Source organism: Chinchilla lanigera, unplaced genomic scaffold (assembly GCF_000276665.1).
Source record: "Chinchilla lanigera isolate Chin_1 unplaced genomic scaffold, ChiLan1.0 scaffold00013, whole genome shotgun sequence".
Classification (NCBI taxonomy): domain Eukaryota; kingdom Metazoa; phylum Chordata; class Mammalia; order Rodentia; family Chinchillidae; genus Chinchilla; species Chinchilla lanigera.
The window spans coordinates 19,455,771-19,469,018 of record NW_004955414.1 but is presented as its reverse complement, the minus strand read 5'-3'; the positions used below and the strand labels follow the sequence as shown (position 1 = coordinate 19,469,018).

Here is a 13,248-nt window from a genome sequence, read left to right as displayed (position 1 = left end):
AGTTCAGGTGGACTTACACTCACTTCGTAGCCCAGGCTAGTCTCAAACTCGCAACGATCCTCCTGCCTCAGCCTCCTGAGTGCTGGGATTACAGGCGTGCGCCACCACGCCCAGCAAATAAACCTTTCTTTTTTTTTTTTTTTTTCTTTTTTTGGGACTGGGAATCGAACTCAGGACCTTGCTCTTGAGAAGCAGGCACTTGTGGGGCTGGGGATTTAGCTCACCAGCAAAGCTCCTGCCTGGTAAGCGCAAGGTCGTGAGTTCGGTTCCCGGTACCGGAGGAAAAAAAAAAAAAAAAAAAGAAGCAGGCCCACTGAGCTATATCCTGGGCAAGACCATGATTTTAAGGGCAATAAATCAGACACACAAATTTTTTAAGAAAAAAAAAAGTGGGGCCGGCAATATAGCTCAGTGGTGTAAGTGCCTACCTGGCAAGTGCAAGGTCCTGAGTTCAATTCCTGGTACCGAAAAAGAAAGAGTGCACTGAATGAACGCTCAGGCTTAGAGGTGAAATGGTGAGTTCACTTTGGAAAATGTGAACGTTCCAGGGGCAGATGTCCAAGAGGTAGCAGATGGATAATGAAGAGCCAATATATTGAAATCAGAGCAGGGATGAGAGCCCCAGGGAAAGAGGAAAGAGAAAAGAGTAGCCAGAAGGGTAAGTCAAACCTCAGGTAGAGCCAGAGTATTTCTTGGGTTACTAGGAGCTCTTTGCTTCTGGGCTTTGGGCTCTGTAAAACACCCTGGTGTCCTTGTGATAAATTCTCCTTGAAAGCTGGCATGGTAGCACATGCCTATAAACTCAGCACTGGGCAGGCTGAGGCAGGAGGATCACCATGAGTTCGAGGCCAGCCTGGGCTACATAGTGAGACCCTGTCTCAATTTTTAAAAATCCCCTCAAGGCTTAACCTAGTTCGGGGCAGTTCCTGTTCACTTGGCGTCAGAAGGGTCTCATGTAACAAGCACAGCATCCGCATTATGGGACCCAGCCACCCAAGGTGGTCATCTGGGTTCAGTGATCAATCAAACACCACTGTAGTTGCCAGTTAATGCAGGACACCTCCTAGCTCCTCCTTCCCCTGGCCCATCCCCACGCTCCCAGTCCTGCTCAGGGTTACACAGCCTCCTCGCAGGCGTCTCTGCTTCTTCCTTACCCCTGTTAGACCACCTGCCACAGAGCAGGGAAAGCGGTTCCTAAAGCCCAGTTCTGGTCGTTTTTCATTTTCCTTTCCCAATTGAAAACTCTGTGCTAAAACCGACTGGAAGAACTAGCTCACAATACACACTGAAAATGCATAACGTTTTTCTAGGAAGCAGAAAAACAAAGACATCCCTCCATTCCCTCAGGATAGAGTCCAACTGTGGAGGACCACCTGGCTGACTCTCTGAAGGAGGAGCAACTGTCTCCATTTTGGCTGAACCTGACCCTATTTCCGTGTATGGATGTGTGCAGAGCTGTCTAGGACTTCTCCTTATCCCTTCAATTGGCTTTAAGCAATGCATATCAGTCCAGCCAAGGTGCTGATGTGTAGTCTTTGAAGCAAAGACAACAGGGCGGTGTCTTCCCCAACCCACTAGCTCCCAAATAAAACGTGTGTGAGGACGCAGCATGGAGCGCCATGCTCCACACTGTCAGCGGGGATCCAGCCTCAGATAAGAGGCTATGACTTCCCAGGGCATAAAAGATGTCACATCAGAGCTGAAGCACCAACCCCAAAACAGCACATACTACTTCAGTTGTGTTATGCAGATTACTCTTTCTGCATATCCTTGTTGCTGCATATCGCAGAGGTGATTTCAGGCCTCCTACCTAGCCCAGCTCACAGCTCTCACCTGCTTCCCACCACTCTCACAGTCACTCATGCTCAAGCCACTCCTTCCTTCATGAATTAATAAAGCCCTGGGTCGAGGCCTTTGTTCCAGATAGCCATCATCCTAGCTAGACTTTGGACCTCTTGGCTCCCCAAAACTACGAATACATCTTAGTGTCTTTATTCTCGCCATAGACTGCACTGGAAGTGGTAGATTGGAATTAACTCACTAGAATTCCAGTAACTTTTCCATGGGGTTACAATGTAAACGTCCTGGGCTGCAGTGAGGACCGGGAAGGGCTCACTATGTCAAACTCTTCAGCTTGGTCTCTGAGGCCCTCTGTCACTTGGCCTTCTGTGGCCTCTTTAGCCCACACTCTACCACCCCTGCTTGGCTTCTCCAGGGTAGCACAAAGTTCCACGCGGTGCTCTGCTGTTTCCCCTCAGCTTGGGCCGCCCTCCTCCTGGCTGCCTGCTCTTCAAGGCTGAGCTCAGGGTGGCCCCTTCAGGAAGCCCTCTGACTCACCTAAGCTTGCACATCCCTCTGTGCTGTCCTCTGTCGCTGCCCTTGTGTGTGCTCCACCTCCCCTCCTGGCCCATGAGTTCCTTGAGGCCAGAGACATGCATAACTCTATTCTGTGTCCTCAGGGCTCAACCCAAGCTGGGAACAGATGAAGCCCCTGGAATATTTGCTGCGAGACTGGGAGGCTTTCTGGACACCACCGACATAGCAGAGTATTGCAAGGCAGGTGGATTGCTGACCCCAGGCAGTGTCAGGGGTGGGGAGGCAAAGTGGGGACCAGTGTGACCAGGAGGGGGTGGGAAGTGAGGAAGTCGAGTCACTGGGCAATCACTTTCCATAGCCAAGGTTGCTACCCTTTCTGTCCTTCCTTTCATCTCACTCAGGGTGATTCTCTTGTCATTTCTCCTCTTCCAGGCCCTTGCTGAACACTCTTTTGAGAATGTGATCCTAAATCTCTCAAGAGCCCCCAAATCTCCCATGTCCCCAAACCGTCCTAGGTATCTCAGACCTGTCCCTCAAATACTAAACTTTTTTTTATGTCCCCTAAAGCTCCACTAATTCCCTGAAATTCCAGCTCAAAAACTCTTTCCCTGCCCCTTGCCCAGGAGGAGGGTGGCAAGCCCCTTACCTAGGCCTTCTCCAGGGTGGGGAAGCTGGTGTTGGTCTCTTGCAGTGGTCACCAGGGCAGAGCTCTGCTTTATACTGTCAGCTCTCCACCCCTTCCACCTCCCCCACACAGCTGCTCAGAAATGTGACACTCCCCCATCTATTTCTGGATGTTTCCTCAAGACTCCAGAGCACTAGCTTCTGCCCAGTCTGACCTGGGCTTATGCTCGCCACAGGAAACACGAAAAGACCCTGTTGACTGAGGGAAGGTGGGCTGAGGCAGGGAAGATCGCTGCTGGGACAACTGCCTCCTCCCTGGATTGAGACTCTCTCTCCGGTCAGCCCAGGAGAGGAAAGAGAGGTGCTGCAGCACCCCTGGCCCCAGGCCATCTCCTTCATTTTGTTTCTTTCATATGCGTTGAGACTCACTTGAGGTGCCAGGATAGATTTAGACTAAGGGGCCTGGATTCTATATCTCTGCTCCAGCCGGGACTTGCTTGCGCCCTGGGAGGACTCCCCCAGGCTCCAGGACTGTATTTGACTCTATCTCTTGGGGCCCTGTGGGGGTTCCAGGTCTTAGGATGGGAGAAGCAATCCCCAAAGCCAGAGGGCGGAGAGAGCACAAGTTAGTCCGGCTCCAGGGGCTGTCCCAGCAGGCCCGGCTATGGCCTCACATCTCCTATCTGCAAAAACCCCAAACACTGGTGCCTCCACGAGAGGGGAGGGCAGGACGTGCAGGCCAGGTGCTGTTTTTCTCCAAGAACTGTGAACAGTAGAGTGAGCTCTGATTTTGTGACCGAGGAGGACCTGGGCCGTCTAGTCTCATTAAAAGCGGGTAAAAGAACTTGTGCTCTGTTTGGGGGGAAGCCACTCTTTTCAGCATCCTCCTCCTACTTCCTCTTGGACACATTTCCTCTCATTTTTTGGTCTTCAAGAAGCGTTTTAGGGAAAAACAAACAAAGCAGGATTCTGCGTGAAGGAAACTTTATTTGCCTGACAACCAGGGGATGGGATAAATTAATGAGCCAGACCAGGATGGAATCCTTTGGATAGGTCTAACCTGCCATGCCCGTCCCAGCCCAGCAGGCAGCATCTCCTAGATCCTGACATTCAGGAGCCCTCCTGCTCCGGGGAAGGACACCCCTCCTCCAGGCCCAGGCTGACGGGAAGCTCCTCCCTGCGCCACCTACTGATTCTTCAGTTGGCCCCTTCTCCAGTTACCCCTAATTGGGCATCCAAAACTCAGAGCCAGGTTATTTATAGACTGGCCCAGAGGCTCTGGGACAGGAAGCTAGTGTTTACAAACACGGTGTCGCCAGAGTCTGAGATCACAGCAGGGATGGGGCGGGATGGACCCTGAGACCCCAGGCGAGAGCTCTGCCCCTGACTCACCCCTCCCCCGGGGAAGGGGCAGAGGATAAAGAGGATGGAGGGGAGCAGGGGCTGCGCAGATGCGCAAACGTGACCAACAGGCAGGCCACATGCAAATCATATGCAAATCAGCGAGCGCACGCGTGGCCCCCTCCCGGCAAGCGGCAGCTCCGCGGGGCGACCCTCGCGCGGCTCCCCGGCCGAGTGGTCTGGGGGCCGGGCGGGAGGGTCAGGGCCTGGCTGACCCTTGTGAGGCAGAGTCTCACAAGTTCCTCCCCTATCCTGGCCTCGTGGAGCCACGAGGGTTCTGGCGGAGGAAGCCACGGTCCTTGGCAGGGGAGTTTCACGCTCAGCCCCTCACTCCGCCACTCCCGCTCCCCACGCCCCGCGTCTGTTGTTGGGCGACTGGTGTCGGGTTACCGCCCAGGGGCTATAGTTAGCCGCGGGGACTTTGTGTGGCAATCGCGGAGAGCGCCGCGCCCGCCGGACTCTACCCCGCTGCCTGCCGCAAGCACCAGCGCTCCTTCCCGCTCAGCTCCGCAACCTTCAGGTGGGTGCTCGGTCCCCGCCGGCTTTCCAGGTGCAACCCTACGACGTCCCCCCCTTTACTATCCCCCAAACATCCCGGGGCCAGAGATCCTGAGTGTGGGGGCGTCTGGGAGTCTGGGGAGTCTGGGGAGTCCGGGGTGGAGTTTGTGCTCTGGACAATAAACTCTAAGGCCACGCCCACCCTAGGCCACGCCCACACCAGCCTGGGTCCGCAGACCTGAAGCGAGGACCCCTCAAGTGGTAGGAAGAAGGGTGCTGGAGCCCATTGAAGCCGGGACTCCGCCGCTGCAGGTCTCACCCTCACCAAGACCTCACCGTGCAAGACTCCTCAGGAAGGATGCTGAAGGCTCTGCTGATCGTCCTTAGCTGCCTCGGCCTCCACACCCTCTGGCAGGTAACTCCGGGAACCATCCTTTGCCACCAAGGGGAACTGTTGGGGCGCAGATCCTGACGAGGTGGACTGGGGAGTGACCTCTCTGTGGTTCCATTCCACTGAATCTTCCTCCTCTCAGGAACTTCCATCCCCGAGGAACCTCAAGTTCCCACTCCATGTCCCAGCACCCTTGACAGCCACAGCCGGTCCTATGATCCTAGGTCCTTCCTGTCAGCCCTCTTTAGGGACTGCCTCCAAGTTTGTCCTGCCCCATTCTCATCTCCCCTCACGGGCTCAGCCCACACAAGCCCCTTGGGTTACCTGGAAGCCCCTTCACCCCCAAGCTTGGGATAAAGGCTTCTTGTTTTGTTTTGTTTGAGACAGGGTCTTACTGTATAGTTCAGGCTGGCCTTGAACTTGTGGCGATCCTCCTGCCTCAGCCACCCAAATGCTAGGATTACAGGCGTGCACCAGCACACCTGCCACTGTGACTTCTGAGTGCGGGGATTATGGGCATGTGCCACCACGCCCGGCAGGATAAAGGCTTCTGTCTGAAGCAGAGGAAAACTCAGGAATCTCAGAGGGGACAGTGATTTGGAGTAGTGGTTGAGTACTCACAAAGGCTTCCCAAAGGGTGAGAGGGAGAGTCTGAGGAGGCTGGGAATAATGGGGCCAGGCAGTTGGACACTGGCTTTGTGTTTATCATCAGCGGACTGAATCTCAGAGCCAGAAAGTGCCTGGAGTCATCTAGCCCCACCTTCCCACTGAGTACAGAAACGTTTCTAACAGGACAGCTTTTAGGTTGTGCAGAGGTGACCTTCACACTATCCTCACATTATCGCTGTGAGGTTGGAAGTATCTTCATTTACAGGTGGAGAATCTGAAGCTCAGAAAAGTTGAGGCTTGCCAAGATCCCACAGCTATTAGGTGGTGTTTGGATCCAGGTCAGTCCAACTCCAGAGCCTGTGTTGTTTATGCCTCTACTTAAGCCCTTGCCAAGTTGCATACACCAGATGTTTGGGCAGAGAAATGAGATTCTGACCTGGGCACAGTGGCACATGCCTGTAATCCCTGCCACTTGAGAGCCTGAAGCAGGAGGATCGCAAGTTCAAGGCAAGCATGGGCAATTTAGCCAGGCCATGTCTCAAAATAAAAAGTAAGGCCTGGGATAGAGCTTAGCAGTAGAGTGCTTTTCTAGCATTTGCAAGGAGGTTCTGGGTTCAATCCCCCGTACTGCCAGAAAAAGGAAGGAGATTCTGTGTTCTGAGCTGGCCTGCCACCAGGACCCCTGTCTAGTGCTATGAACTTACATTCTTTCCTATTGTGGCTCCTCTCTTCCTTACGTCCATAGGCCCAGGCTGTTCCTATCCTGCCCCTGGGCCTGGCTCCAGACACTTTCGATGATGCCTATGTGGGCTGCTTGGAGGTCATGGAAGAGAAGGCAGCCGCCCTGCTAAAAGAGGAGATGGCCCAACATGCCCTGCTGCGGGAGTCCTGGGAGGCAGCCCAGGAGGCCTGGGAGCACCGGCGTCGAGGGCTCACTCTGCCCCCTGGCTTCAAAGCCCAGCATGGAATAGCCATTATGGTCTATACCAACTCATCTAACACCTTGTACTGGGAGCTAAACCAGGCTGTGCGCATGGGCGGTGGCTCCCGGGAGCGCTACATGAGGCACTTCCCCTTCAAGGCCCTGCATTTCTACCTGACCCGAGCCCTGCAGCTGCTTCGGGGCAGTGGAGGCTGCAGCAGGGAACCTGGGGCAGTGGTGTTTCGAGGCGTGGGCAGCCTTCAGTTTGAACCCAAGAGGCTTGGGGACCTGGTCCGCTTTGGCCAGTTTGCCTCCAGCTCCCTGGATGAGGCAGTGGCGCGCGGGTTTGGTAATGCCACCTTCTTCTCTCTAAGGACTTGCTTTGGGGCCTCTATCCAGGCCTTGTCTGTCTTCCCTGAGGAGCGTGAAGTGCTGATTCCCCCCCATGAAGTCTTCTTGGTCACTGGGTTCTCCCAGGATGGAGCCCGGAACATAGTGACTCTCTGGAGCTATAATCAAACCTGCAGCCACTTTAACTGCGCATATCTGGGTGGTGAGCTGTGCATGGGGGATGCAGGATTGGCAGGGTGGGTAAGATCAGCCAGAATGTCCCCACATAGTCCCCAGAGCCTTCACAGACCCACTTGGTTAATGGCGAAAGTTGGAGGCTAGAAGTGAGCTACAGTTGTCCTCTGAGAATTAGGGTCTACCAGGTCCTGTAAGCATTTTTCTAGATCCACAAATATTCTCAGATGAGCCTATATGTTTTCAAAAAGTTCCATCTGCTATGCAGTCTCCTAGACCAAAGGAGCCTGGTTAAGGAAGTTGGATAACAGAGTAAAGATTCAGGATTAAAGCTTTAGGTCTCAGGAAGCCCTGGGCTTCATGGGGTTGACAGGACCCAAATGTGCTGTTCCCGAGGGCTGAGAGGGGGACTGAATGGAAGAGTGACTGGGTGTGGGGGGGAGCAGGGTAGACAGGCAATAGGAAAGACTTCCTGGGGACGGGTGGAGGAAGGGAAGTCAGAAGTTTGTTTTTAGGTGAAGGGAAAGATAGATGGAGAGGGGGAATGCCCCCCCCCAGTGGGAAGGATATCCGGCACCGTCTCACTCAGCTGTCTGTTGCAGGGCAGAAGAGGCGGGACTGTGTGTCCGTACCAGGTGGGTCTCCTCCTGCCTCCTCTGTCAGCTGCTTCAGTTCCCCGGCAGCTTTCTGACCCCTTCACTGTTTCTTTTTCTTTCTGCAGCCGTAGGGCAGCCAGAGCCGCCCAGTGAAAGAGCTTTCCCTCTGCTCTCCTGGAAGACCCCATTCTTGGGCCCTGGGAGGTTCCAGCTCTCAGGAGCTGGGCCTTGAAAGCCCAACACTGTCCCTTAGGAATCCTGGGAACTGGTGAGCTTCCTGTGAAGAGGGGCTCCAAATGGCCTCAAGAAGCAAGCGCATGGCTCCGGACCTAGCCCAAGCAGCCATCTCCCCAGTCCGGCTTTGGGGAGACTGAGGCCGTGGCAGGGTTGCGGGAGTCCTGCGGTGTGGTGGGGACTTTCTGGGACAAATGGGAAGTACTGTGGTGACCACCCAATTAAACAGTGTTGTAGTGTGGAGACGTGGACTTTGATGACTGGCTCATTCTCTGATCCTGGACCATCTGCCCTTGCCGGGCTCAGGGCCTGAGGGACTGAAAAGAGTAACTTCTTGGTCACCGCTAGACATGGCTCCCCGTCACATGCTGTAGCTTGCAAACCCAGAAGCTTTAACCAGAGGGTCCTCGCAACAACCAGGAAGGCAGGAAGGGGACAGATGGGTTCCCCTGCCTGGCTGTGTGACAAGGAATGCAAGGCTGAGGAGGGACACGGCTTGCTCACGGTCAGATAGTGTTAAAACCAGGCGTCTTCCTTCCCAAGCCTGCTGCCTGCTAGCTCAGAACTGCTTGCACTGAAGATCTGAGGAAGCCCAAAGTATGATTCTGAGCCCAGGTCACCGGAACCCCAGAGCAAGCCATTTCTCTCTGCCCTGCTCACGCAGGGTCCACTGAGGGGCCGAGGTGGAGGGAGGATTTGAAAGCACCCAGAGTCAGATTCTCACCCGCTCCAGAGCCATCCGCCATCCACAGCAGCAATTTTATTGGGGCAAGTAAAGCAGCACAGGCTCCTACTAAGCGACCCTCACCCCGCTCGGCTAGGCTGTTGGACTCCGCAACAGAAGAAGGGGCTTTTCCACTATTAGGGCTCCCCCTCAGTCCCCGAATCCTTCTCCGGGTGCAGGTCCCCGGTCCCCTCTGCTTCTTGCTCCCTGTGCACCAGCACATGAGTGGGGGAGGAGAGCCCGTCCTCTCCAGAAGCTGGAGTCCCAGCCTCTCCTGGAGCCTGAGCCCCAGTTTCTGCAGAGTCCTGGGTCCCCACAGTCCCGGGCATGGTCAGCTCTGGGGTCTCAGGGATGGGGGCTCCCAGGTTCTGGAAGCTGTTGCGCACTCGGGTGATGTAGCGGCTGAGAATGCTGGCACCATCGGGAGGCCGGGGTGTCCCTCCGGTCTCCAGGGTCCGCCGCACGCTGGCCACCTCGCTTTGCAGCCGCGACACGGTCTTGGTCAGCTCTGTCAGCCTGTTGCCCAGGTCTGGGGAGGCAGAGCATTGAGGGGAGGTCTTTCAGAAAATGAGCCTGCTCAGTACCCCAGGGACACTGCCTGGGGGCTTCTGAGGGCGGAGGGCTGGGAAGAATGAGGGGTCAGGTGGGTCGCAGAATCTGGGGCATATGAACGTGAGTAGTGGTGGGAAGGCAGTGACCTTAGGTGGTATAAAGAAAGTCTTGCGGGGCCAGAAAGCGGGTGGGGGGTCACATGGAGAGTGTTTAATGAGTGTGGGTCTGTACATCCACCCCCGTCAGCCCTCGCCCCAGTCTCTACTGGCCAGCTCCTACGCATCCTTCAGGCCCACTTCACATTCGACTTGGCCCTTCCCCAGCTTGCCCCTTCCCAGTCCTCTCAGAACCACAGCTCTTCCTGTCCTTGGGGCTCACACTGCAGCCTGTGTCTCTTAGCTGAGCCCGTCCTGTCCAGCATGATGTTTGATCGTTTCTCCCTATACTGCAAGCCTCGCTCTTACAGTCGCCTCCCTCCAAGACACAGCCTGGAACAAGGGAGGGCACAGCAGTGAGTGCTGGGTGAATGAGTAAATACGTGCATGAGTGAATGAGAGAGTAAGTGAATACAGGAGCCAAGGCAGGGAAAAGAAGTGGTTAAATGAAGTGCATGAATAAACACTCGAGTGGGTCAGAGGCTTACTGAGTGTGAGGGACGGCACTGTGCAGCTCACGGCTTCCAAGGGCCGAGTCCAATGGGGCCCCCTATGTGCAGGTGGCATGAGGAGTGTGGTCTGGGTGGAGAATTGCTCTTACTTGATCCAGCAACAGGATTGGAGATGGACAACTGACCTTTCCGGCGGGTCTCCTCGAACTCGCGCCGGGCAGTCTCTATATAGCGCTGCACCAGAGCCTTGATGACACGAAGGCGGTAGGATCCTCGCTCTGCCTCCCCAGGCTCAGCCCCTGCCCCTGCCCCTGCCCCTGGGTTGGCCTGAAATGGGAAGACGGGGATTAGTGGATTTTCCACCCTCAGCCTTCTTCTAATCACTGTCCAGCTCTGGCAACAAAAGACCAAGGAAAGGTCTGTGCCGACTTTCCTGTTCTTGTAGTCACAGACGTAGGCCCTGGTCTACCTCCCCCTCACGGCAGAGTCCTGGGAGGCAGAAGGACAGGGACCAGGAGTTAGGGAAGACCTGACTGACAGAGCCAGGGGTTGGAGGTGAAGGCTTGAGGTGGAGGAGAAAAGCGAGAACCCTGTACACACCCGGCAGTCCTGGTGATCTGAACTAGGGAGGGGCTGTCGTGCCCAGCCAGACTGGGTCAGGGTGCAGACGCTGAGAGGTAAGCGAGCAGCCTAGATGCACACAGTCCTCTCTCAGGTCTCTGTGGGACTTTTAATTTCCCAGCTGGTGGGCATTTAACCTCGGCTTTTTAATGTTTCTTAAAAACATTCTACCACACCTTGGCACAGTTCATCTGAAGCGTAGAGGGTACCTGTCGGTTGGCAGGAGGAGGGCATGGACCTCTGTTTAGGCTGCATGACACGGCATTAGAAACTCAGGAAATGGCCAGAGCCAGGAAGAGGGGAAGAGAAGGCACACGAGAGAGTGGGCAGGGGGTCAGGCTTTCTGGGGAGAGCATGCAAGCGGGCAGCGTGGGGAATGCAGCTGAAGCCGGTGTGAGGGGGACCAACAGCGAACAGGTGAGGTACTTACAAAGGTGGGGATTGAGGGGTAGGCTGGCTTCTTGGTTTTGCAGCAGGAGCAGCAACAGCAGATGAACCGGAAAATTCTCCTGGGAGGTTTCGATGGTGGGCAGGTTTGTGAGGGGTCAGGGCTGAGGAAACGGGGCGGGAGCTGGGCGCTTGGGGTTTGGGGGTGAGAGCCTTGAGGTCATCACCTGAGAAGGTAGAAGAAGGCCTTGGGCGTGGGCAGGATGTTGAAGGGCACGGGCAGGGTGAGGCCCTCTCGGAAGTAGGACAGGTAGAGCTTAGAGCGAGCAAACTTCCACTCCACGTCAGCGTCATCCTGGGGGCCAGGAGGCAGGGGGCTGTGCAAGGACCATTTTGTCGCCTGGCCCTCCTGCTCACCCCATCTGCCTCCCTTCCCCAGACCTTACGCCTCTTACTCCCCAGGGTGCCAGCCGCTCTCCTGTCCTCATCCTTATCTCCGACCTCACCCGTCGCCCACACCCTGCTTGTCTCCTTCCCCGCTCCCTCCCATTATCTTTTTCCCTCTAACTTCCAGCTGCTGCCAGGCTTCCTCTCCAGCCTGAAAACCCGAGCCATCCTCTTCCTTCCCTCGCCCTCCCATGCTCCCGTCTACTCTTCTACACTGCACGACTGCTCCTGCCCGGAAAGTGGAAGGAGCACTGCACTTGGCGCCTGGAGACACTGACACCACTGGGACCCTCATTTTACAGGGGAGCATTTGAGCAAAGTCACAGAATAAGACAACAGTGGAGGCAGAGCAGGAACCAGGTGTCTCTGCTCTTCGTGTCCTATTCCTCTCTGCGCCTTTCTCGCCCTCCTCCCAGGACGAATCCGGCCTCGGTTTCACGCACCTCAATCTTCTGGAAGGAGTTGGTGATCATGGCAATGAGCATGTTGAGCAGCACAATGACCATGACGATGGTAAAGATGCCGTACAGGGCCCGGCCCACGAATTCAGGCACCAGAAACTGAGGCATGTCCACCACCTTGTGCTCCTCCATGCCAAACATGGTCCAGAACAGAAACTGGAATGTCTCGTTGAAACTGGCCAAGTAAAGGAGAGGAAATGGGGGTGGGGCAGGAGCCTGGGCTCCACCTCGACATGCTCCTCACCCTCCAGGACCCAGGCCGAGGTGTTATGTGTCCATGGAGTCCTTGGGACCACCCTGCCCAGGCCCTTGTCCCTTATGAGCTCCAACCTTTATTCTTTTGGTCAACCAATATTTACCGAGCACATAGTGTCGTAAGAGCTAAGGACACATGGGTGAACAAGACAAGCAGAGTCCCTGTCTCCAGGGACCTATGTTTTGGGGGGGAGGTGAGATGGCCAGAAGAGACTGGCGTGTGTGAGGTAAGTGGGATAGTGCAGAGCAGAAGCAAAGACCCTTACCAGGGTCTGTGGACAGTAGGAAGCTAAGAGGAGTACGAAGCAGAAGGATGATACCTGATTTACATTTTTTTGGTACCAGGAGTTGAACTCATGACCTTGGAGATGGTGGGAGTGCTACACCTGGCCTAGGGGGTGGTAGCCTGCTTGCAATATAAGGGAGAGAAAGAGGCTTGCTCTCCCCACTTTTTGCTCTTGTTGCTTTTGCTGTCTTCTGCTGCCTTCAAGTATTGCCCCTGCCATGCCACCCTGCCTTGGAGCCAGCTGATTATGGACTGAAACCTCCACAAACTGTGAGCTAAATAAACCTTTCCTTCCTTAATTTTGGGTGTCAGCTATTTTGTCTCAGCAATGGGAGAAAAGTAACTAAAACAATCACCATCTGCGAACTGCCATTGTAGAAACTGCTATAGGTAAGAGTCGTTTATCTAAAGCCACCGGGTAGAAGGCTGCCAGAGAGCAGTTCAGTGCCAATGTGTCAACACATCTCTTGGTTGCTAAAAGGGCCTCTATAGCACCTGTGCAGCAAAGAGGTTTGCTAGACCACTGGGCCTCAGCTGTGGGCCACTCTGACCTCCAATGCCTCCCAGTCTGGTGCAGTGGAAGGTACACCTCACCAGCTGGGTTGTGTGCTTGCTCAAACTCCTTGACTTGAATCTAAGCATGAGGAAATAAATCCCAGATGTGGAATATAACTTGGTCTACACTCTTCAAGAAAGTTCAGCTGGGCGTGGTGGTGCACACCGGTAATCCCAGCACTCAGGAGGCTGAGGCAGGAGGATCGGTGCCAAGTTCGAGACCAACCTAGGCTACAG

The 13,248-nt window shown here is 55.1% G+C and overlaps 3 protein-coding genes across 4 annotated transcripts in view; 1 reads left to right on the top strand and 2 right to left on the bottom strand.

The window, feature by feature from the left end:
* The window catches only part of Art1 (ADP-ribosyltransferase 1), a 21,891-nt gene extending 18,841 nt beyond the window's left edge, over positions 1–3,050 (bottom strand). For both annotated transcript variants that reach the window (XM_005380025.2, XM_005380024.2), the window contains exon 1: positions 2,963–3,050. The gene's annotated coding sequence lies outside the window, so the exon portion shown is untranslated. The remainder of the gene's footprint in view (positions 1–2,962) is intronic.
* Positions 3,051–4,247: 1,197 nt separating this feature from the next.
* Art5 (ADP-ribosyltransferase 5) lies at positions 4,248–8,367 on the top strand. The gene is made up of 5 exons (XM_005380023.2): positions 4,248–4,861; positions 5,047–5,254; positions 6,585–7,314; positions 7,889–7,921; positions 8,008–8,367. The coding sequence occupies exons 2-5, from the start codon at positions 5,198–5,200 to the stop codon at positions 8,112–8,114; spliced, it is 927 nt and encodes a 308-aa protein (XP_005380080.1). The 5' UTR covers positions 4,248–4,861; positions 5,047–5,197; the 3' UTR covers positions 8,115–8,367.
* Positions 8,368–8,869: 502 nt separating this feature from the next.
* The window catches only part of LOC102018593 (short transient receptor potential channel 2-like), a 36,060-nt gene continuing 31,681 nt past the window's right edge, over positions 8,870–13,248 (bottom strand). The window contains exons 20-24 of the mRNA XM_013511714.1: positions 11,898–12,090; positions 11,235–11,362; positions 11,051–11,129; positions 10,185–10,326; positions 8,870–9,369 (exon numbers count right to left, since the gene is read on the bottom strand). Of these exons, the coding sequence (XP_013367168.1) occupies positions 8,978–9,369; positions 10,185–10,326; positions 11,051–11,129; positions 11,235–11,362; positions 11,898–12,090 (934 nt within the window). The 3' untranslated portion in view covers positions 8,870–8,977. The remainder of the gene's footprint in view (positions 9,370–10,184; positions 10,327–11,050; positions 11,130–11,234; positions 11,363–11,897; positions 12,091–13,248) is intronic.

Bases quoted from the DNA above. Each gene is read 5' to 3' on its own strand.
- Art5 (XM_005380023.2), top strand. From the start codon at position 5,198: ATGCTGAAGGCTCTGCTGATCGTCCTTAGCTGCCTCGGCCTCCACACC. The intron at 5,255-6,584 runs GTAACTCCGGGA...TTACGTCCATAG, and splicing joins GCCTCCACACCCTCTGGCAG to GCCCAGGCTGTTCCTATCCT. The intron at 7,315-7,888 runs GTGAGCTGTGCA...TGTCTGTTGCAG, and splicing joins TAACTGCGCATATCTGGGTG to GGCAGAAGAGGCGGGACTGT.